This window comes from Miscanthus floridulus, chromosome 18 (genome assembly GCF_019320115.1).
Source record: "Miscanthus floridulus cultivar M001 chromosome 18, ASM1932011v1, whole genome shotgun sequence".
Taxonomy (NCBI): domain Eukaryota; kingdom Viridiplantae; phylum Streptophyta; class Magnoliopsida; order Poales; family Poaceae; genus Miscanthus; species Miscanthus floridulus.
In genome coordinates, this window is record NC_089597.1 from 44016306 (window position 1) to 44040725 (window position 24420).

General features: G+C 42.9%; 1 protein-coding gene across 1 annotated transcript; it reads right to left on the reverse strand.

Annotated features, from left to right (window-relative positions):
* Nucleotides 1-17309: 17309 nt before the first annotated feature.
* Nucleotides 17310-24131, reverse strand: LOC136520560 (uncharacterized). Its single transcript, XM_066514116.1, has 17 exons — nt 23743-24131; nt 23080-23283; nt 22916-22974; nt 22640-22777; nt 22021-22095; nt 21857-21940; nt 21675-21736; nt 21470-21539; nt 19672-19747; nt 19447-19577; nt 18808-18867; nt 18488-18562; nt 18308-18412; nt 18134-18229; nt 17962-18042; nt 17772-17873; nt 17310-17682 (listed from the first exon to the last, which is right to left on the reverse strand). Exons 1-17 carry the CDS (start codon nt 24104-24106, stop codon nt 17614-17616), a joined length of 1851 nt encoding a protein of 616 aa, XP_066370213.1. The 5' UTR covers nt 24107-24131; the 3' UTR covers nt 17310-17613.
* Between the last annotated feature and the right edge of the window lie 289 nt (nt 24132-24420).

Below are 24420 nucleotides of genomic sequence, written 5' to 3' on the forward strand. Positions count from 1 at the left end.
AGCAACTTTGCATATTTGTCCAATTCAATCAACTCATATGCACCCAAATGAAATGATCAACAAGAGATATACCTTGGTTAGCTCATGATCATCCAACTTGCAAGATTCAACTTAATTATTTGCAGACCATCAAATATATCCAATGAATCACCAATGACTTGAATTATACCACTTGTATGATGTAACATATTTGGACTTTACTCAATTATCATGGCATTGGGTTTGGATGTGCACTAAGCTTCATAACTTGATTCAACATATGATGAACAATGTGAGATCAATTGAATCAAGTCTCCAATGCTGATGGTACCTACAAACAATCATCTACTTTTTGATGGTACCCAAACAATTTTGGATCCTCTCAAGTTAGGTGCAACATACTTAGGCATAGCCTTAGTATAAATAGCGGGATGTTTCGCAATAGCAACCATAGAGGTACCATTACCACCTTTCCTAAGCATAGAATCATCATTAATTGAAATAGGCTTAGGGGTGTTACCTAGGGGACATGAATATGCCATGTGTCCCCTTTCTCAGCATGACTAGCACTTTCTCTTTGATTGGGCCTTCTCTTCCTTGCTCATGTGGTGCTTCTCATTGCCTTGCTTCTCATGGATTGCTTGAGCCTTCTTCTCAAGCTTGGTATGACACTTAGAGGCAAAGTGTCCCGTACTTTCACACTTGAAGTACTTGATGTGAGCATAATCTTTCTTCTCATCTTCATTCTTGCTCATTATCTTAGCATCTTGAGTTTGCATTGGATGCCTTGCCTTTCCACCCCTTCTTGTTTTCTTCTTCTTTATCATCAAATCACCACCATCTTCATGGTTGATCTTGATTTGCTCTTGGGGTGTCTTCTCTTGCTCAACTTGTGGCTTTGGTTGAGGCACTTCTAGTTGCTTCACCAATTGCTTGGTTGGGCACATTGAGGTAAGGTGACCCCAAGTGCGGCACTTGAAGCACTTCACATGCTTGAGCCTCTCTTCTTCTTTTATCTTCTTGAGCTTCTCAATGTTAGGGCAACCATTTGCAAGGTGTCCCGCTTCATGACATCGGTAGCACATGGTATGAGAGAGCTTTCTTTGTTGTAGCTTCTTCATCTTTCTTTCTCTCTTTATTTCGTCCTTTGTCATCTTCTTCTTGAAGCCAAGGCCATACTTGTCACCATAGTTTTTTTGAGTCTTCAACATATGCTCAAAGGTGACTTTTGAGTTGTAGCACCTGTCTAACTTGTTGCTCAAATTCTTTACTTCACTTTTGAGCTCATTGTTCTCCTTCAAAAGGTTAGTCTCACAAGACATAGAAGTAGAACAAGCATCTAATTGTGAAGAATATGGCATTTCTAATAAATCATCATTAGAGGTGGATACATGCTTCTTGCCTACATCACAAGGGTTAGCAACAATATGTGATTGACCAATTGACCCATGTGATGAGCTCTTACTATTTTTAAGTTTCTTTGTTAACACTTTAATGAGATAAGCATGTTGTTCTAATAATTCATCATGAGATGCAAGTAGTGTCTCATGATTTAATTTTAGCTCATCATGTGAAGATTTAAAAGCATCAAGTAATTTCTTGTGTTCTTCACGAGCGTTCTTTAGAAATAAGTTTTCATTTTCCAATTTTAATGTTTTAGCTTTCTCATTTTCTAAAGACATGGTTATGCTAGCAAGTCTACTAACTAGCTCATCATATGAATCAACATGATCAACTACATTAGCATTAGATACCTTAGTGTCACCTTGTGACATGAAGCAATGTGATGTAGTTAGAGAGCTTGTAGTAGCATCATCATCATGGCTTGAGCATGAACCAACATCATCAAGATCACCACCAAGTGTGCTTGAGGTAGAATCTTCATGTGCAACACTTGTGGCATCATCATCAACCTTGTCAAGTGAACTTGTAGTGGATCTATCATCATCAACATCACTTGACCATGAGGTAGAGCAATCTTCCACAATCACCAAATTGTGGTTATGCTCAACACACTCATATGCCTCCACCTTGTGATCATCCTCCTTCTTGAATTTGCCATCATCACTTGTGGAGGAGTCACCGTAAAAGGCTTGGAGTGCCATCCACATATCATGAGCACTCTCCAAGTCCCACACACGTCTAAAAATATCATCATGTAAAGCACATGTTAGATAATAAAGAGCACAATGATCAAGTTGTAAGCAATCCTCTTGTGCTTGGGTGAGGTTGTCCTTATCCAAAGCATCACGAGAAAAACCAACAACAATGATCCACCATGCCTTAGGACCCAAATCATAGAAATGATCAAGCATATGACATTTCCACCATGCATAGTGTGTGCCATCAAAAATGTGTGTGTCACAAACAACTTCTAGCCCAAAGTTTGCCATTCTCTCAGGTCGGTAAAGAGCACAAATGAGAGACCTAATCTGATACCACTTGTAAGGTCAAGATGGAGACTAGAGGGGGTGAATAGTCATTTCTAAACTTAATCGCATCGGCTAACCGAAACAACTATGGAATTAAAATAATCGATCTAGCCAAGACTACACCCTTCTATCGAAGTTTACAAGCACCTTAAAAAGATCCTAATTATGCAATAAAGGTGTTGAGCTAGCTAGAGCTCATCTAATCAATTTTAGAAGCAAGGTCACACAAACCTATGCCACTAGTGCTTCAAGCAACAAGGGAGCTCCTACACAAGCTAGTAAGCAAAAGCACAAAGTCACCTAAGCTCACTAGCAATGCTCAATAACAAGGCAACCAATACCAAATTAGAGAGCGCAATTACTTAGCTACACAAACTAAGCAATGTGACTAACAAGGTTACACAAATCAAATTAGCCACGCAAGGGAGCTACTTCAATGCTACACAAGCAAGAAGGTAACTAGTAAGCTACACAAGCTAACTAATTACAAGAGCAACTACACAAGCACAATGTATATGAAATGTAAATACAAGCTTGTGAAAGGGGATTGCAAACCAATAGGAAGAACAAGGTTGACACGGTGATTTTTCTCCCGAGGTTCACGTGCTTGCCAACACGCTAGTCCCTATTGTGTCAACCGCTCACTTGGTGGTTCGGTGGCTAATTGGCATCACCCACCAAGCCCGCATGTCGGGAACTACAAGAACCTACCTCGAAAGTGAGGGTAGCTCAATGACACGCTTTACTAGAGTTGCTCTTCGTGGCTCCCACGGGGTGAGCACAATGCCCCTCACAAAAGCTCTTCTCCGCAGCACCGTACAAGCTTCTTGCGGGATTCGACGGAGACCACCACCAAGCCATCTAGGAGGTGGCAACCTCTAAGAGTAACAAGTACCACCGGCTTACAACTCAATCACCTAGTGCCACTCAATGCAACCTCATGATGCAATCGCACTAGAATCGCTCTCTCACACAATTAGCTGATCACTATCAAGTATGTGTGAGATGGAGGGCTCCCAAGCACCACCACACAAGCCACCAAGGCTATAGTGTGCTTAGCTCTACTAAGCTAATGGCCAAAGGCTGACCAAGGCTCCTATTTATAACCCCACGTACAAATAGAGCCATTACCCCTTCACTAGGCAGATTTTGGGGTGACCGGATGCTCCGATCATATCGACCAGACTTACCCTGCCAGCGTCCGATCAATGGATGGCTGCCACGTCATCCCTGGCTTCAAATACTGAGTGCCCGATCTCAACTATTAAGTTGCGACCGGACGTAGCATAGTGTATGACCGGACGCAGGACCCCAGCGTTCGGTCACTTCCAGTAAGGTTCCACTCATGACCGAATGCGTCCGATCATATCCGACCAGACTCACCTAGCGTCTGATCAATCACTATCTCCTCTGTGTGCTGCCACACCAGTGCGACCGGACGCATCCAGCCAGCATCCGGTCACTTTCAACGCCAGCGTCCGGTCGAAGACCGACGCCTGCATGTTCTCTGCTGCCACTGACCGAACATAGGACCCTAGCGTCCGGTCATTGCATGACCAGCGTCCGGTGCACCCTGTGAATCCCTGTCTTTTCTGTATAGGGCGCTGGTGGAGTTTTGAACCTTTCTTGCCTCCGTTCCATCGCCAAGTTGATCCACATCAACTCCAACTTCATCTCCTTTATAAATGTGCCAACACCACCAAGTGTAGACTACCATGTGTATGTGTGTTAGCATTTTCACAATCATTTTCCAAAGGATTAGCCACTCAACATGCTACGCCACTCAATCCTAGCGACGATGCAAAGTTAGATCACTCGAGTGGCACTAGATGACCGATATGCAAATAAGTTTGCCCCTCTTGATAGTACGGCCATCTATCCTAAACCCGGTCATAAACTTCTCTACACACCTATGACCGGTGAAATAAAATGCCCTAGGTTATACCTTTGCCTTGCGCATTCCATTCCATCTCCTCCAATGTCGATGCAACACATGCACCAACATGATCAACAATGATATGATCTACTTCATATCATCACGTGATCATATTGGTTCATCGATCGTGACTTCACTTGCTATTCACCATTGCCTTTGTCCATCGACGTCAAGTCTTGCTCAAGCTTCACCGCCACGTGGTCCATCGCTCCAAAGACTCCGACTTGCCCTTCACACTCGCAACCAGTCCATCAAGCCAAGTTATGTCTTGATCTTCTCCACCTTGATCACATGACGCAATGCCATCTCTCATGTGCAATAAGCTCCTTCATCATCACATGTGTGAGCTTTGCAACATCTCCAAGCCCTTTTCACCTTCATGGCATATGTTGCTCACACACATGTACCTGTGGACTAATCACCTATGTATCTCATATAAACACAATTAGTCCACCTAGGTTGTCACTCAATTACTAAAACCACACAAGGACCTTTCACATGTACCTACTCAACTTGCTCATAGCAAAAGAGATATCTGGTCTTGTTGCGCTAGCTAAATATATGAGCGAACCAATGATCTGAGAGTACCTCAATTGGTCTCTAGATATCTTCTTGTTGTTTCTTAATGTCACACTAGGATCATAAGGTGTTGGAGAAGGCTTGCTATCTATAAAGCCGAACTGGCTCAAGACCTTCTCAACATAGTGAGATTGTAATAAAGTAATCCCACTCTCATCCTTAACCAACTTGATGTTTAGAATCACATCAGCGTCTCCTAGATCTTTCATGTCAAAACTCTTTGATAGAAAAGACTTGACCACATTAATTACATCAATGTTTGTACCAAAGATTAGAATATTATCAACATATAAACATAATATAACAGATTCGCCCCCACCATGTCGATAGTACACACATCTATCACCCTCATTTATGGCAAAGCCCGCACTAGTTAAAGTTGTGTCAAACTTCTCATGCCATTGTTTAGGTGCTTGCTTCAAGCCATATAAAGATTTTAGTAACTTACACACCTTGCGCTCTTTACCTTTTACTGCAAACCCATCAGGCTGATCCATATAGATTTCCTCATCCAACTCATGTCGATAGTACACACACCTATCAGCCTTATTTATGGCAAAGCCCGCACTAGTTAAAGTTGTGTCAAACTTCTCATGCCATTGTTTAGGTGCTTGCTTCAAGCCATACAAAGATTTCAGTAACTTACACACCTTGCGATCTTCACCTTTTACTGCAAACCCATCAGGCTAATCCATATAGATTACCTCATCTAACTCTCCATTAAGGAAAGTTGTCTTCACATTCATTTGATGAACGAGAAGATGATATGAGGCAGCCAGGGAAAGTAGCACTCAAATAGTGGTCATTCTAGCAACAGGAGAATAAGTATCAAAGAAATCCTTGCCTTCCTTCTGGGTATAACCCTGAGCCACAAGCCAAGCCTTGTACTTGTCAATAGTACCATCAGGCCTAAGCTTCTTCTTGAACACCCACTTGCAGCCCACAGGTTTACAACCAAATGGCAGCTTAGATAATTCCCAAGTTCCATTAGAAAGAAGTGAGTCCATCTCACTACGGACAGCTTCTTTCTAATCATTTGCATCTGGAGATACATACGCCTCTGCAATAGAGGTCAGAGTATTATCCACAAGGTACACAATGGAATCATCACCAAAAGATTTTGCAATCCTTCGCCTCTTGTTCCTCACAGGAACTTCATTGTCATCATTCTCATGAACTTCTTCAAGTGGTTGCTCAAATGACTCAACAGGAGACTCGATAGGTATAGAAAAATCAGGAGCTATCTCAGAGGAAAATCTAGTATTTCTACGCATATCTTTCATAGGAAATATGTTCTCAAAAAATGTAGCATCATGAGATTCCATAATTGTATCAATATGCATATCAAGAACTTTAGATTTTACTACTAAAATCTATAGGCAATGCTCTAGTGAGCATATCCTAGAAAGACACAGTCTACTGTCTTTGGTCCAAACTTGCACTTCTTAGAAATTGGTATGTTAACTTTTGCCAAACATCCCCACGTACGCAAGTATGAAAGTGATGGTTTCCTCCTAGCCCAATCCTCATAAGGGGTTGTCTCTTTATTTCTGTTTGGAATTCTATTCAAGACATGACTCGCAGTCAATAAAGCCTCCCCCCACCATGCCTTAGATAAACCAATAGTGTCTAACATGGCATTCACCAAGTCAGCCAGCGTGCGGTTTTTCCTCTCGGCAATCCCATTTGACTCAGGCGAATAGGGAGGCGTCCTCTCATGAATAATACCATGTTCCTCACAGAATTCATCAAATAATTTAGGAAAATACTCACCACCATGATCTGACCTTATACGCTTAATCTTTCTCTCTAGTTGGTTCTCAACTTCAGCCTTATAGATTTTAAAGTAGTCTAGCGTTTCATCCTTAGATTTAAGCAAGTAAACATAGCAAAATTTAGTTGCATCATCTATTAAAGTCATGAAGTATCTCTTTCCACCTTTTGTCAACACACCATTCATCTCGCATAGATCAGAATGTATGAGTTCTAGAGGTGCCAAGTTTCTCTCCTCCGCTGCCTTGTGAGGCTTTCGAGGTTGCTTTGATTGCACACAACTATGGCATTTAGAACCTTTGGCAATAGTGAAATCTAGAATTAAACTCATGCTGGACAATCGTGACATCAAACCAAAGTTCACATGACATAAATGAGAATTCCAAACACTCGCATTATCGTTAATTGTGCCACAAATGTGATTCACTAGCTTATTATAGAAATCTGCTAAAGAAAGACGAAACAAGCCACCGCACTCATAGCCTTTACCAATAAACTATCCATGCTTGGATATTACTACTTTATTGGACTCTAACACTACCTTAAACCTATCTCTCAAAAGAAGGGAGGCATGAACAAGGTTCTTGCGAATAGTAGGGACATGTTGCATGTTTTTCAGCTGCACGATCTTCCCCAAAGTAAACTTCATATCTACCGTGCCAACACCATGAACGGAAGCATGTGATCCATTCCCCATTAGGACAGAGGAACCTTGGAGCCCATGGTAAGAAGAAAACATAGAGATGTCAGCACACACATGAATATTAGCACTTGTATCAACCCACCAACTTGGGGATTGAAACACTGAAAATACGGTAGGAACATTACCATACTCCTCGTCAGCATTGCTAATAGTCATGAGGTTGACATTCTTCTTTTTTCCCTTTGAGGTTTGCTCGATCCGGACACTCATTGGAAAAGTGACCAAGCTTTCCATAAGTGAAGCAAGGCAACTCTGCTTTGTTTTCTTCTTCTTAAAGGTAGTTAATTTGGCACTGAAAGGTTTATTCTCTCATTTGTTCTTGCCATGTTGGTTTCTTTGCACCAAATTGATGCTAGAATGGCCCCTGTTCCCTTTCTCAATAGTGTTCTTAGCCTGAGCCTTCTCCTCAACATCAAGAGATGCTATCAGGTTTTCAACTAATATTTTATGTCTCTTGTGTTTAAGAGTTGTGTCGAAGCCCCTCCATAAAGAAGGCAACTTTGCAATAATGCATCTGGCCACAAACTCGTCGGGTATGACACACTTAAGGAGTTCAAGTTCTCTTGCCATGCGCTGAACCTCATGAGCTTGCTCTACTATAGATCGGTTACCAACCATCTTGTAGTCATGAAAGCTCTCTATGATGTTCACCTCACCGCATGCATCTGATGCACCAAAGGTAGCATTCAGATGATCCTACAACGTCTTCCTATCTTGGAAGTGCAAGTTTGCATCTACCAAATGGCTAGCAAGACTGTTTAGATTTGTTCCTCTAAAGATATTGTTGTCTTCCTAGAATCTTCTCTGATCTTCTTCAGAGATATTTTCCTCGGGCGAGACAACAGTAATCCAGAACACTTTCATAGCCTCTAGACAGAGCGTGGTCTTAACTCAACACCTCTTAAAATGCGCACTAGAAAACTTTTCCGGTCTCAGCACGTTAGTGAAACCAGCCATAGTTAAATAAGGAAAAATCCTTTAATAAAGTTTTTGGATTGTTGAATAATTAGGTAATTTCTAAATTAAAGCCAGAATATAAATCATGATGATCTTAGAAACTAGTATAAGCGTAGCTTGTATACTAGTATGATTTAACAGCATGAACACAAGAACTAGTGTAAACATAGCTCGTACACTAGTCAGATTAAACAACATCAACCTAGACATTGGATTACGAGGTGTAAGGAAAATGGACCCTAGGCCCATTTACTTTGGATTTTGGTGTTTGATGACCAACACAACCAAATTAAACTAATAAATTTGTAAGTGATTGTTTTGTAGTTCAATAGGGTGCAAGACGTGACTTGGACGAAGGTGATGTGATGATCCGATGCTCAACACCTTTAGGAAGACCCTAGGAGCACAAGAGAAGGCCTAAGATACCAAGCAAAGTCCAAGCATGAAGATAGGAACTAAGCCAGATGTAAGATCGTGAAGAAATGAGCTCACAGAGGTGATCAAACGCTGGTCTTACAGTGATCGGATGCTCCAATCAAGAGGCTCAGCAGTAGCGATCGGACGTTGAATAGTAAAGTGACTAGACACATAGATGGCACTGTTCATCACCCTGGCAACACGGTCAGCACTGACCGGACACTGGCAGCAAATCGACTGTACGTAGGACTACAGCGTCCAATCGATTACAAAGAGGTTCTAGAGCGGCAAAATTATGACCGGACGCATCCAGTGGCATGTGGCCAGACACTAGCAGCGTCCGATCAGTGGATCGTGGCTCTAATGGTTGGGACAACCGGATGCGTCTGATCAGGACGACCTACACATCCGATCAGTAGTAGAAACGTGGGATTTCGTCCCTAATGGCTACTTTCTCAGTGGGGCTTATAAATAGACCCCCCCAACTAGCCATTTGAGTGGTGTGGAGCCAAGGAAATATATCTAGGGTGTTGATACACTATTTTAGTGATCTCCACTTGCATAGTGCTTAGTGATTCATTAGGTGATTAGCGTAGGTGCTTTTGCGAAGTGCTTAGGTTGATTAGACCATCTCTCATGTGCTTGCTCTAGGTTTAGGCCTAGTGTTTAGTGAGGTTTGCATACCTCTTACCACTCGCTGCTTGCGCGCACTATTGTTGTACATTAGAGGGACTTGTAGTCTTGTGAGATCACGCCAACCGCATTTGTGGTGTGGCAGCCACCATATACTAGAGGGAACAAGGCCCATGGCATTTTGGCTAGAAGATTGATAGTGAAGACAGTGGGGAGCATTCGGGAGAGGCTTGTCGGAAGGCACGTCAGAGACCCACTTGCACGTGGGAAAGGCCCGAGGCTATCCACAGAGTTATGTGACCGAGAGCTTGGCCCTTGCGAGGGATTCCTTGCGAGGGGCTCCAACGAGGACTAGGGGGGAGCTTAAGCGCTTCTGGACACCTCGGTAAAAATACTGGAGTCATCGATGGGAGTTTGCATATCCCTACCTTGCTCTTTAGCTTCCGCATTTACATTGTTTATATTACTCCTTTTGCGGTAGAGATAGCAACACACTAGCAAAATCGTAGTTGCACATTTAGATAGTTTATCTTTTGCATAGGTTTTGCTAAGTTAGAAAACGAGCCCAAAGTTTAGAAGTAGAATTTTAAGTTGCCTAATTCACCCTCCTCTTAGACGTTATGGTCCGCTATGAGTGGTATCAGAGCCGGTTGGCTCAATTTGGACCTTTGGCTTAACCGCCATTGAGCCGACGCTATTTAGAGTGATTGGGATGGATACCTCTAGGCCTCCGTACTTTGATGACACTAACTTCCCTTATTATAAAGCTAGAATGGCTTGTCACCTTGAGGTGGTTGATTTGGGTGTTTGGAGAGTCACTCATGATGGGATGAAACCCATTAAGAATCCCAATAAACCCATAAAGAGTGAAGAAAAGGAAATGCATTTCAATGCTAGAGCTAAAAATTGCTTGTTTGAATCTTTTAGCATGTATGTGTTTAACCAAGTGTTCACTTTAAATACGACACATGAAATTTGGTTAAAACTCCAAGAGCTCCATGACGGCACATCTAATGTCCGTGAGCATTAACATTGTCTAGCTAAACAAAATTATGATTCCTTTATAATGAATGATGATGAGCTTGTTCATAACATGTATTCTCGTTTGAATCTAATTATCAATGAGCTCCATTCAATAGGATTAACAAAGCTAGATGATGTGGACATCGTGAGGAAGATTATCTTCGTGCTACCATAAAAGAAATATGCAAGCATCATCACCATCCTTCACAATATGGAGAACTTGAGGACCATAACCCCGGCTATAGTCATTGGCAAGATAGTGGCATTTGAAATGTCACGCAAGATGGGTCAAGCAGAAGCCTCTTCATCAAGCAAAGGAAAGCTCTCGCATGTAGTGAGAAAAAGAAGATGAAGGGCAAGAAAGTTGAGACGAGCTCAAGCTCAAGCTCCTCAAGTGAAGATGAAGAAGAAGATGAAGATGATGATGATGATGATGATCAATCTTCCTCCTCCACCTCCGACCTTGATGAAGAATCAATCAAACTAATCAACAAGGTGGAGAAGATAATCCAAAGGCTCAATGTCAAGGGTGTGCCCATCCAAATTCAAGATATTATTTTCACCAATCAAATAAATGAGCAAAGAAAGAGAGGATGCTATGGATGCGGCGAGTTGGGGCACTTTGTGGAAGTTTGTTCAAACAAGCCCACACCCAAGATAAAGAAGAAGGCGTGCAAGAACCAAGCCCTCACATCAATAAGGTCATGGGATGATTCTTCAAGTGAAGAAGAAGACCATCACAAGAGGCGAGGGCGCAAGCACTCATCACCAAGATCTTCTCGTGTGTGCCTTATGGCATGAGGTAACGAAAGCTCATCCTCTAGTGAGAGTAATAGTGATGATGAAATGCCTTTTTATGATGAAATTGTGCAACAAAATCTTCATTATGCTAAAGTTTACACTAGTCAACAAAAGAAACTCAAAAATTAAAACAAAAGCTCGATAGTTCACAAGAACCATATAAGACCTTGCTTGAACAATATGAGACATTTGCTAATCTTAATATTGAACTATCTACTAAAATTGAGCAACTTGAGGCTAGTGCAACAACAAATGCATGCACAATCAATGATGAGCAACTTGTAAAGAAAAATGAAAAATTAAAAGAAAAGTTAGCTAGCTCACAAGAAGCTTATAAAAGTTTGCTTGCTAAAATGGAAACCATGTGCAAACATTGTGATGAGCTAACTAATAAAGTTGCTAATCTTGAAGCCGTCGGTACAACCCTCACTAAGGCACCTAAAAAGAAAAGTTCTATCTTTAACATGTCTAAAAAGGATGCATCTACTTCTTGTAATGATTTATGTTTAGACTCACCCTTGTGCAACCAAGTTTGTGTTGAGAAAGTTGTGGTAGATACTTGCACACAAGAGGTTGCAAAGGAGAATGAGCAACTCAAGCAAGAAGTGGCTCGCCTCACCAAGGACTTGACTCAAGTAAAAGGCAAGGCGAAGCAAGCCTAACTTCATCAAGATAACACCGTCAAGGGAGTAAAGAAGCTTGATGAAGGACAAACCATGGTTTACTACGTGTGCCACAAGGAAGGTCACAAGTCCTATGAGTTCAAGGTGAAGAATGGGGGAGGAGCAAAGAAGAAAGAGAAAAAGCAAACAAGCAAGCTCTCCAACGCCTACACCAACAAGGTGGACAAGAAGGCCTCCACACCTTATCTCTTGAAGAAGAAGAAAAATGATAAGGTGGTGGCCATCAAGGTGAACAAGCAAGTCAACAATGGGGTCAAATGCTTTTGGGTGCCAAAAGAGATCATTTCCAACATGAAGAGCACCAAGAAGGTTTGGATCCCGAAAGGGAAGTGAGAAGTCCAATAGACTTCGGGGAATTTAGAGACTTGATAAAATATGGGTGCATTTCATGGGGTGCATCATAATGGACTAGATCATTGCTAAGTGGGTTAGTGAACACTATGGACCCAAATTCCCTTTTCCATTTTAGGTAACTAGATTTAATTTTCTTCAAGTGGTACTAGATTTAATTTCCTACAAGTGGTATCTTTTAGGATCTAGTTACTTTTCATGCCTAGGTTTGTATTTGCATGCTTATAACTTTTGTCATGCATACACTAGTATATCTTATGGTAGGCTTGATCGGTTTTATTCTTAACCCTTGGAGTAAACCTACATGGTTTAAAATTATTTAGGAGCACGACACATAGCTTGTCTTTCGTTTGTTCATCTAATATGTGCCAGAGTCCAAATTATAGATAATTTCTCCCGAATATCGCCTTCGAAAATGACTCTCACATTCATATGATGTCATCTTTCAAGTGGTATTTTTTATTCTAAAATCAATGTGCATGTCTCCTACAAGTATTCCATACTTGTGTGCACAAATTTATGGGGATGTTACTCTATAAGTTGGATGCTTTGAGACTAACACCTTTTCAAGCTTATCATGTGTGTAGTAGTCTCATTGCAAGAAAAATGGAGTCCTCCGAGTTAAGCATCATACTTCAAATATCCACCACCTATTGCAAGTGGTAGAAATCAAATTGGTTTCCACATGTGGTATTTCTAAACCGATATCACCATGTTGATTTTATTTTGATATTTATATGCTTTCTCCATGCATTATATAGATTAAATTTCCTTGAGTAATAATTTGCCCATTATGCATATGCTTTGCTTTCTACCATATGTATGCATATATTTAGAGGGAGCTTAGTCTATATAATGTGAGAGTCAAATTTTATGACCTATTCCACTCTACATACAAAGGATAACAAAGTTTGACCCTCCCTTGTGCTACTAATATCTTCTTTTTCGGTGTTTGATTCCAAAGGGGGGGAATTTATAGGACCAAAAGTAAGCATTAATTTGTAGGACCAAAAGCTAGATCATAATAATTTACAAGTGGTAATGGTCCGAGAAAAGGAGGATAGTGGATTATGGATTAGCCTATGTAATGGGGAGAATTTGTAGGATCAAAAGCAAGGCTTAAATCCATAATACCACATGGGGATATTTGCAAGGGCAAGATAAGTTTTCAAGTGGTATCTTCTAGTCTTACAAGTAGTATCTTTTAGCATTATATAACATTGCCCCTTGCATTGCATCCTAGCAAGTAGATAGTTTTTAAAATTCCAATTTTTTATTATTTGCTTGTTTTGGTCGTGTTGTCATCAATCATCAAAAAGGGGAAGATTGTAAGAAAAATAGATCCTAGGCCCATTTACTTTGAATTTTAGTGTTTGATGACAAACACAACCAAATTGAACTAATGAATTTACAAATGATTGTTTTATAGTTCAATAGGGTGCAAGACGTGACTTGGACGAAGGCGATGTGATGATCCGATGATCAACACCTTAAGCAAGACCCTAGGAGCATAAGAGAAGACCCAAGATACCAAGCAAAGTCCAAGCACGAAGATAAGAACCAAGCCGGACTCAAGATCGCGAAGAAACAAGCTCACAGAGGTGACCGGACGCTGGTCTTACAGCGATCGGACGCTTCGATCAAGAGGCTCAGCAGTAGCGATCGAACGCTGAACAGTAAAGTGACCGGACGCATAGATAGCACTGTTCATCATCCTGGCAACACGCTCAACACTGACCGGACGTTGGCGGCAAATCGATCGGACGCAGGACTGCAGCGTCCGATCGAGTACAGAGAGGTTCCAGAGCGGCGAAATTGTGACCAGACGCGTCCTGTGGCATGTGACTGGACGCTGGCAGCGTCCGATCAGTTGATCGCGACTCTAACGGTCGGGACGACTAGACATGTCCGATCAGGACAACCTGCGTGTCCGGTCAGTAGCAGAAACGCAGGATTTCATCCCCAACGGCTACTTTCTCAGTGGAGCTTATAAATAAATCCTCAACCGGCTATTTGAGTGGGGTAGAGCTAAGTAAACATATCTAGGGTGTTGATACACCATTTTAGTGATGTCCACTTATATAGTGCTTAGTGATTCATTAGGTGATTAGCGTAGGTGCTTTGCGAAGTGCTTAGGTTGATTAGACCACCGCTCATGCGCTTGCTCTAGGTTTAGGCCTAGTGTTTAGTGAGGTTTGCATACCTCTAACCACTCGGTGCTTGAGCGCACCATTGTTGTACATCAGAGGAGCTTGTAGTCTTACGAGATCACACCAACCACATTTGTGGTGTGGCCGCCACCGTGTACCGGAGGGAATAAGGCCCACGGCGTTTCGGCCGAAAGCTTGATAGTGAAGACGGCGTGAAGCATCCGGGAGAGGCTTGCCAGAAGGCACGTCGAAGACCCACTTGCGCGTGGGGAAGGTCCGATGCTATCCACGGAGTTATCCGACCGGGAGCTTGGCTCTTGCGAGGGATTCTTTGCGAGGGACTCCAACGAGGACTAGGGAGAAACTTGTGCTTCTCGATACCTTGGTAAAAATATCGAAGTTGTCGATGGGAGTTTACATATCTCTACCTTGCTCTTTAGCTTCAGTATTTATATTGTTTACATTACTCCTTTTACGGTAGAAATAGCAACACACTAGCAAAATCGTAGTTGCACATTTAGATAGTTTATCTTTTGCATAGGTTTTGCTAAGGTTGAAAAAAGAGCCAGAGTTTATAAGTAGAATTTTAAGTTGCCTAATTTAACCCCTCCTCTTAGGAGTCACGGTCCGCTACACGAGGTATGTACCTTTCAATTGTTGGGAGAGACGACGTCGCAGGTGGTGGTGATGATGTCATATATATATATATATATATGGAGGAAAACCTCTATGTCCACATCAACTAACAATATTATATTAATTGATATTGTATCTTCCACCTCTACTCATTGATTTAAACATTAAAGCTCATTAGAGAACACATGTATTAGGCTTTCAAGATTTACTAGAATTTCTCTATATAAATTTAGGGGAACTATCATGTAAATTGTAACGGACCAGACCTACCTGCCGAAGGAGCCGCAGAAACTGGCAGCTCATTTCGGTTTATCCACTCGTATCTGACTTATAATCTACGATTTGAACAGTGTTTTTCCCTTATACCAAATCAGCCATCGTACTTTCAATTATGGTTTATAAGCAAATTCAGCCGAAACAAACAGGCCGCAGGATCTGGATCCGGTCTTCCGGCGGCGCCCGCCACACCCATTCATGCTCGCGGCACACCTTGCTTCTCACTTCTCAGTCCTCACTACCACACACGGGTGATGCGAGTATGCGACGAGAACTGGGATCGGGCACTCGGCCTGTTCTCCGCCGGAACCGCGACCTCGGTCTCCTCCAACCTCCCGTCTGCCGTCTCGTCTCTTTATTTTTTCCAAAGTTCGTTTCTGGAACCTGTCTCCGTGTTCTCCCTTCCTAGTGCAAGCCAAGCCAGAACATTTGATGATGAACCCAAAGCGGCATTGACTTCATCGACTGCGAAGACGACAACAACGGTGCAGCGGCAGTCGACACTTCTCGTTGCTTTGTGTGTTGTGTTGGGCGATACAATGCTAACCGTTTAGTAAGCGATAATGCCAAACGGAGACTGCTACTAGCAGCTCAATGGCAGCTGAGAACGTTGTGAATGCTGAGGTGTGAGAGCAACTCAGAGCACCACAACCATGCACATCGACATCGGCACCCTCCACAGGCTCGCTTAGCTTCTGAATTTTGCTACTTTATTTGGCTTCAAATTTAACAATATTCCACAACTCTACATAGTTCTAATCATCGTGCTATGCTTCTGTGGATCAGAGTGGGAGATGAAAATTAATTCTATATATCATCATGCTATGCTTCTAGTCTGCAACTTAGACCGTCTCCAACGGTGGAGGCAGAGAGCGACCCAAACGCAAAATGTGCTATGCACAGTGATTTGCGTCCCAGAAAAACGCTCCAACGAAGGACGCAAACCAACCAATCATTTTGCGTACCACGTGAGTCGATAGGCAAAAAAGCGTCCTCAGTCTCCACGACGCAAAACTGTAGCGAACGACGATGGCGAGGCGCGCCTGGCCCTGGAAGCTCCGCGCGGGGGCCATCTACGCGGACATCGAGGCAGCTAACCGGAAGGGGAGAGGGAGCCACACAAAGCCGCTTCTCTACCCTCCCTGTCGTGCGAAACCGAGCACCCAAAGCCGCTGCCACTCACCCAGGAGCGCCGCCGCCGCCATGCGCGGCGCCCCCGCGAAGGCCAGGTATGCCGCCTCCGCCATGCGCGCCGCTCGCCCAGATCCACGCGAGGCGCGCCGCCCCCTCTCGCCCAGGCCACTGCTGCTCCCGGCGACCATGGCCTTGAGCTCCGCCCTCGAGCTCCGCCCAGGCGCCGGCGGCGAGGCCTACTGCTTCCCCGTCCAGATCTGGTTCGCCCTCGAGCTCCACCCAGCCCCCGCTGCTCGCCCAGTCGACGCGCTCTGCTCGCTCGCTCCGCCCCCCGCCGCCGCCTGCTCGCTCGTGTGTTTTTTTTTTGGGCGCTGTTGGAGAACGAAAGATTTGGGTGGCCTATCCTTTTACTATACACGACCTAAATCATAGGATGGATCTTATTTTTAGGTTCCGTTGTTGAAGATAGTCTTATAGCGCACTTTTTGGCTTGCTTCGATACAACATAAATGCAGCACATTAGTATCTCCCTCGTATAACCACCAGTAGTATACAAATATATTCCACGTACAATTATATTAGCTTTATTGATCTGTGGCTAAATTATATTACTAGAGGGTGATCTTGCAGACGCGCGAAATCTTTGTGTGACATTCACAGCAGCCTACAGGTCTGAGGTTACCAACATCATCCCACATTCCGATACATGTGGATGCCATGAGAACATGTTTCAGTTTCGAGGAACATAAACCACCACATCGGTGAAGTCATCGTCCACAGAAAGAAGACGCCGCCGTGACATGTGAAAACAGCCCAGACAGCCAATAGAAGGTTTGGCAAAAAAGCCAGGCCAGCGACTGGAAACGGCTAGAGACACGACAGTGCAACGTCAGCTGTATGTGATGCCCATCATATCCATTCCATTTCCAACCAATATGAATGGTTCAAGACAAGACTGATGTCTCCAGCAAAATTTGCATATAGAGTATAGACACTTGAATGGCTAACCTAAAGAGTAAAGAGTTGACTAATTTACCAAAATTTTCTATACAAGGATAGAGCATTGCTCTACCGCGACCTTATTCTTCAACCTACTCGACAAATAAGCAACGATCCTGTGTTAACTTGTGCAGAGGGAAACCGGTGCCACCTAAAAATAAATGTCTATCTCCTTTTCGCGCATCTCGTATACATGATCCCGCGCCTCGGAAAGAGCAACCTGCAGTGGCTCAGAATAAGACATAAAACATGAATTGAAAATTATGCCTTCATACATAACCATTGATAGATGAAACAAACTAATCTAACCTGTCCAAATTTTGTGAAGAAGTTGTTTGCAAGATTCAGTGATGTGACTGCCAGATCTTCATTAGCCTTAAGTGCTTGAGCCAATGCAAATGCTCCATCATCCTGTCAAAAATATAAATGAAGTTGAGAATAGTGGATCTCCAAATGCCAATCACTAATAGGACGAAACAGAAACACTATGTTCGCTTACTCTAATCTCATTAAAACCCAGGTCAAGAGACGTCAAAGATTCATTTATTATCTTGAAACTTCGTGCTAAGCATATAGCACCCTTCAGGAATTGGAAAGTGTCAGCAACCAAAACATGGATCATACACCAAAGTGCAAGTTATCAAGAAACACGAAACAAAGATTGCCCATACATCATCTCCAAGTCCATTTGCCCGCAAATCCAATGTTGATAACGTTGTGCTGTACTTGAGACAATCAGCAATACACTCTGCACCTTCCACACCTATCTGCAGGTTATGCAACTTTGGTGAGAGCGCTTAGATGCTGAAAATGCTCATACAATTCCATTCAGTTCTGAGGATCACCTGGCACCAGCCAAGCTTAAGAGTTTGGATCTTCCCATGGAACTTGAGGACATCGCACAAAGCCTTTACCCCATCTGATCCAATTGGATTGTAGCTCAAATCCAGCTACAATGCATATTCTGAATTAGTCTTAAAACTTATTTTGTGGGCAAATATTGCCTGAATGTTTAGATAACTTACTGTTGTCAGCACCGCATTATCCTTCAAAGTTTCCGCTATTGCACTAACACCTTTGGAGTGAATGTTATTGCCACCCTGGAAATACAAGAGGATTCAGGGATTCAGCATGAATACATATCCTCTCTAATGTGGTTTATCAGGGGAATCCAAAAACTATACTGAATCAATAATTCCAGGATCATGTAGAGAAAAAGCATATTTTATGAAATGAGTAGAGAAGAGCAACTTCAGCATAGTTCCCACATGTGAGAATTTTAAGATAAACTGGAAGGTATGTGAGAATCTGACTTTCTGAGGTTTGCAGCCAAATAAATACTCACCAAGTCTATGGTAGAAATTGTTTTGTTATCTTTCAGAGCCTCAGCAACCTTTTCAGCTCCCTGGTGAAATTCATTTCACATACATTAGGATTCATTAAATGAAATGCATAAGAATAAACAAACATGCTTATACACTGGATACAGGGGAAATCATGTGATAAATCATGAATATTCTTATTATAAACAAACAAGTATATGTAATCATTAGCCATGTGACTGAAAAAACAAACAAACATACTGGAGGAGCAACCAGAAATAGAGGACAGCTCTTCAAGGAATAATTCCAGGCCACCCAAAACAAAATAGCAACAGACATTAACTTTCTGAAAAGGATCCTATTTGCATCATGAAATAATTTGTCTCAGGTTCCCAAGATACAGGAATAGCCTGACAAATAATGAAGAGACTGAAAATAACAGCCAAAGCTTTAAGGAGCAGTTATATGTGCTAAAGGTACAACAACAATAAAGCCTTTAATCTGAATTTCTATCATATAGCTAAATGGTCATTAAGTTATGGTGAGTGATTATCTTGTTAGCTAATTGGTTCTACAACTGATGGTATGTTCATATGTAGACAATCCAATATTTTAGTTATTGCCATCATGCAAACAGAAAATAATTGAAGCAACAGTATTACCTCGTCGCTAATATCGTTCATGTAGAGACTGAACCACTGTAAGGACTTTGTCCTTTTGAGGAACTCGGCAACAGGACGTAAACCTTCTGGGCTAATGTTGTTGTTGCCAATATCCACAACTGTGATCTTCCCTGTTATTCAGCCAAGCATGCACACAATTAGGAATAACCAACCAATAAGCATAGGCTTGTTGATAGTTTCTTTAGCCAGGAAAAAAAAAGGCACCTTTGTGAGCAGATAATGCAGACATCAACACACATATTCCCTCATTCCCAATCCCATTACCATGCAAGTGAATTTCCTAGCAAAGGTTGAATGCTTATATATCATAACCATGATAGGTAAACTGAATATAATATAGAAAGTTAGAAACGGTCAAAAAACACCTGACAGTAATAAGCAAGAAAGAGAAAGGGGGGGGGGGGGGGGGGGGGGGGGGGGGGGGGGGGGGGGGATAGAACTCGAAAAACAACTTCAGTATGGTCATAGATAGCACATTGGTACAAAAGAGTTCTATTGAAGGTCTTAGAAATTCTTATTTCTTAATAAGTTGTTCAGTGAAGGGCAAGCCTGGTGCAGTGGTGAGAGCTGTCTCACTGAGTCACCAGGTCACGGGTTCGAAGCAGCCTCTCCGCAGATTTTGCGGGGGGAAGGCTTGCCTCGGTTTTTCCCTTCCCCGGACCCCACTCATGTGGGAACCTCCGGCATTGGGTCTGCCCCCTTTTTTAATAGGATTAAGTCCACTTTTGGCCCCTCAACTCTCATGTCGGTCTAATTTTGACCCCCAAATACAAAACCGTCTAGTCTGGGCACCGGAACTTTCAAACCCGTCCAGTTTAAGCCCCTCAGCGCGATTGAGGCGGTTTGCGCTGACGTATTCCCGGTTTTGACTGGCCACGCTGGCGTTGACGGACACGTAGGATCACTGCGTGGGTCAAAACACGAGCCGGCCCGCTCAGCTCTGTCTCTCCCTCTCAGTTCCTCTCCCCCGAACCCTAGACGCCGCCGCCGCCGCATCCTCTCCTCCGGTGCCTCCGCATCCGCAGTCTCCCCTCCGCCGCCATACGACTGCGCCTCCATCGCCGTAGCCGCCGCCGCATCCTCTCCACCGGTGCCTCCGCATCCGCAGTCTCCCCTCCGCCGCCATACGACTGCGAAGGCGGCGGCGGAGGACTCCCAGGTAGAGGGGAGACTGCGGACGCGGAGGCACCGGAGGAGAGGATGCGGTAGCGGCTACAGCGATGGAGGCGGCGGCGTCTAGGGTTCGGGGGATAGGAACTAAGGGAGAGAGAGAGCTGAGTGGGCCGGCTCATGTTTTTTAACCCGCGCGGTGATCCTTCGTGTCCGTCAACGCCAGCGTGGCCAGTCAAAACCGGGAACACGTCAGCGCAAACCACCTCAATCGCGCCGAGGGGCTTAAACTGAACGGGTTTGAAAGTTCCGGTGCCCAGACCAGACAGTTTTGTATTTGGGGGTCAAAATTAGACCGACATAAGAGTTGAGGGGCCAAAAGTTGACTTAATCCTCTTTTTAATAAGTTGTTCAGTATGGTCATAGACAGCACATTGGTAAAAAAGAGTTCTACTGATAATCATCCTACCAATATTGCCACAGCATGACTTACAAATTACCAATAGGTTTATCATCATCTAAGCAAGAAAAGTTATTAAACTGGTCTTCATACGGCAAGTCCTAGTATACAAATTTTATGATTATTTTTTCGCTATTATGGGTCACTCCATGCTTTACAGATATGTATTCTGAAATCCAACGATATTGTGCCTGTTAGAATAAAGTAGTGAGGGCAAATTGATCCATACAAAAATTTGGACATATAGCCAAACCTGAAAGCTTCAAAATATTATTACCCCCTTCAGAAAGCTAAAACAGACACTTCTCCATAATTTGATATATAAGCAGAGATGGAATGGAATCTGGTTCACTTTCAAACGTTTAAAAATTTATTAAAAAAAATAAAACTATGTGGAACTGGAAGTATATAATCAAGTGTCTTAAATAGTACCCTTAAAGACTTGTTCCCTAAAATTCCTTGAGCTAGGCTGGCTGCACCAAGAGGACCGCCATAGTTGCCACTAGAGAAATTGAACATAACACACCAGTAGTTAGTCAGTAGTCACACACAATTAGTCATCATAGGCTGTGTTCACAAAATCATTTGCACATTCAGTATAAATCACATTAAGGCTGCCAGGTTGTGAGTGACTAACTTGAGATACAAGCTCCGTATCGAATTATTCTCTAAAAGGGCTTCTGCAATACTTACAAAACCCTGTTTCAAGGAAAGACAAAAGTAAAAGGTCTTGCAACCTTTCAAGGATGTAATCATAATATTGTAATTATTTTTCCCCTATGTATTCAAGTGCATGTCTTTGTGGATGCTTATACTTACACCGTAGTCAATTGTATTATTGCTCAGCTGTAGAATACGTATTGATTTATTCTTTTTCAGCATAATTGAAATTGCCTTGGCACCCTGAAAAGAAAACTGAATGTTACAATGCAAAACAAGTAGGTAGCGAGGGAGTGAGAGCAAACAAGAGGGGGAGCAAGCACCTCGTCCCCAATATTGATACTGTTCAGAAGGAGTTTCTGAATACCCACATTTTCAACCAATATATCTGAAAGACACTGTAAGCATTCATGAGTGTTACATTCGGTCAGGTGTAAAGGGAAAATATACTCAAGTCAGTATTGAAAACATTTGCTGCTATTTATATTTTTTGGACCATTTCTGGTTTAACTTGGCTACTTTATCTAGTAAAACCATAAACACTAAAAATTTGAATGACTAATGAGGCAAAGACTCCAATTAGAAACTAAAGAAAGTAATTAAAATGAAACTCAGATGGTGCCCCACCAGTACCAGTGCCACAATGAGATGGTACCCGACCTTGGAGAACAGTTAAAGTTAAGCAAGTACTAAAAAAGTTATCTCTACATAATTGTGAAGTCAACCACTCCAAATTTTGGTTACAAATTACCTTTATGTGTTTAGTTTGGATATTTCGAAAATTATATGAGTTGTATGACAAAAACAAGTAGTCAAATATTTTGGATACCATGTTGATGTCGAATCACTTATTTATGGCCAAAGGGAGTATGATTTCCATAAAGAAACATGCAAATTAAAAAAATGATATGTGGAATGTAGAGATGATAAGATTGAGAAGACCTTAGCTCCTTCATCCCCAATGTCATTTCCAGATAAATTGAGAGTTTTCAAAGCTGTGTTTATCTGAAGAATTCCATCAAAGGCTTCTATCCCCACAGCTGTTATCCCATTGCCAGAAAAGTCCACCTCTTCTGCACTCTGAAAATGCACACGAACAAACATTCATTTTCCAAAATATTCAAATGAGATTAAGATGCTAAGGTATAGAAACAGCTAGGTGTGCAAATATACATATAGAATATAGGGTGGAGTCAAATAATGCTTAAGATCTCAGACCTTGTTATAGGCTAAGCTTTCTGCTAGAAAAAAGAGACCCTCATCTCCAAACTGACGACCTGCCAAGCAATTGAGACGTAGTTATCACTCCATAAAATGCTGGAGCTTTAGCCCAACATTTCCAGCCAATGTATTCAAACTTTAGTTCCCTTGACTTGAGTTACCTGCCATGTTAACAGTTCTCGAAGTCCTAAGTTCTTTGTACAACTTGTTAAGATTTTTCCGCGATTCCTTTTGAGCACTGACGGTAGATGTTGCCAAATTGGAACCAGCAGCAAAGGACCACATGATCCCAGAAGGCGCAGATTCTCCAGAATTCTGGTCCTTTTTCTTCCCTGGAATCATATTCTGAACCACCTTCCATATGACTGTCCTCTGAAACAGAGAATTAGTAGCCATTCCACACACCAATGCTCAAGCCTCAAAAGCTTTAAATGTGACCCGTCACATTATCAGAGAATGAACACATCCTAAACATATGTGATATGATCCATTATGTGCAAAACCATTAAGTCACATCGTGAAGTATGCTTTGCATTTTTTTTCCTTTTTTTTTTTTGCAAAAGTATAAGTTGATATTTTTGTCAAAATGGAGTACACTAAATACAGAACTGATCTATAGGCAATACTAATACTTTCCGATCCATTTTATGCCACACAGCTCACATTTATTTTTCAGAATGGAAACTATTCCGGTATCTCATCAACACCAAGGGATGCGAGCAATTATTACCCAATGCTCCCCATGATTTAAGAGACATGTCGCGGGGCATCACATGTCGGAACAGCAAACAGCGTTGTACATAAGGACGAGACAAAGGCCATACCAAAGCTCAGCATGAGTACTGCCCCGACCGGCGCGACGTAGGGCGCGACTGCTCTCGCAGCCGCCGCCAAGGGTGGCACGGCCGCCTCGCCCTGCGCCTCGCGGTAGGCCCTCCGGCGAGGGTCCCCGCGGTCTACCCCGGGAGGCCTGTCCTGGCTGCGGAAGCCGTCGCCGAACGACACGCTCGCGGCGCGCGGCACCGACAGGCCCAACCGGCGGCTGCCACGTGCGAGCCGTGGCAGGGGCGGCGGCGGCGGCGAAGGCTTCCCGCGGAACGACGCGTGGCGACGACGAGCGGTGGGGAAGCGGAGCGGGTGGAAGGGCTTGAGGGGGCGCGGGGAGGAGAGGGGGAGCGAGGACTCCATTGGACGCGGCGGCTGGGGGCCGGAGGAGATGGGGAGGATGAGGGAGGGAGACCGGAGGGGAGGCGGGCTTTGGGAGGGGGAGCTTTTGATGCGGGGAGAGGTAAGGTTGTGGATCATGTCGGGCCGGGTTTGGATTTTACCAAATTTCCCACACCTGCACGTGCTTATTCTATACTCCCACCCTACTAAAAAATAAAGTTATTTTAAATCAGACTTGAGTTAAACATTAAAAATATAAATCATAAATAATTTTTAAGTCATTGAGTTTAGAAATATGAAAACCATATATATAAATTTATTTTCAAAAATACTTT

Coding starts and splice junctions, on each gene's coding strand:
- LOC136520560 (XM_066514116.1), bottom strand. CDS start 24,106: ATGGAGTCCTCGCTCCCCCTCTCCTCCCCGCGCCCCCTCAAGCCCTTC. Junction 21,941..22,020: donor GTATCAATATTGGGGACGAG/GTGCTTGCTCCC, acceptor TTTTCTTTTCAG/GGTGCCAAGGCAATTTCAAT. Junction 17,874..17,961: donor TGGGTTTTAATGAGATTAGA/GTAAGCGAACAT, acceptor TATTTTTGACAG/GATGATGGAGCATTTGCATT.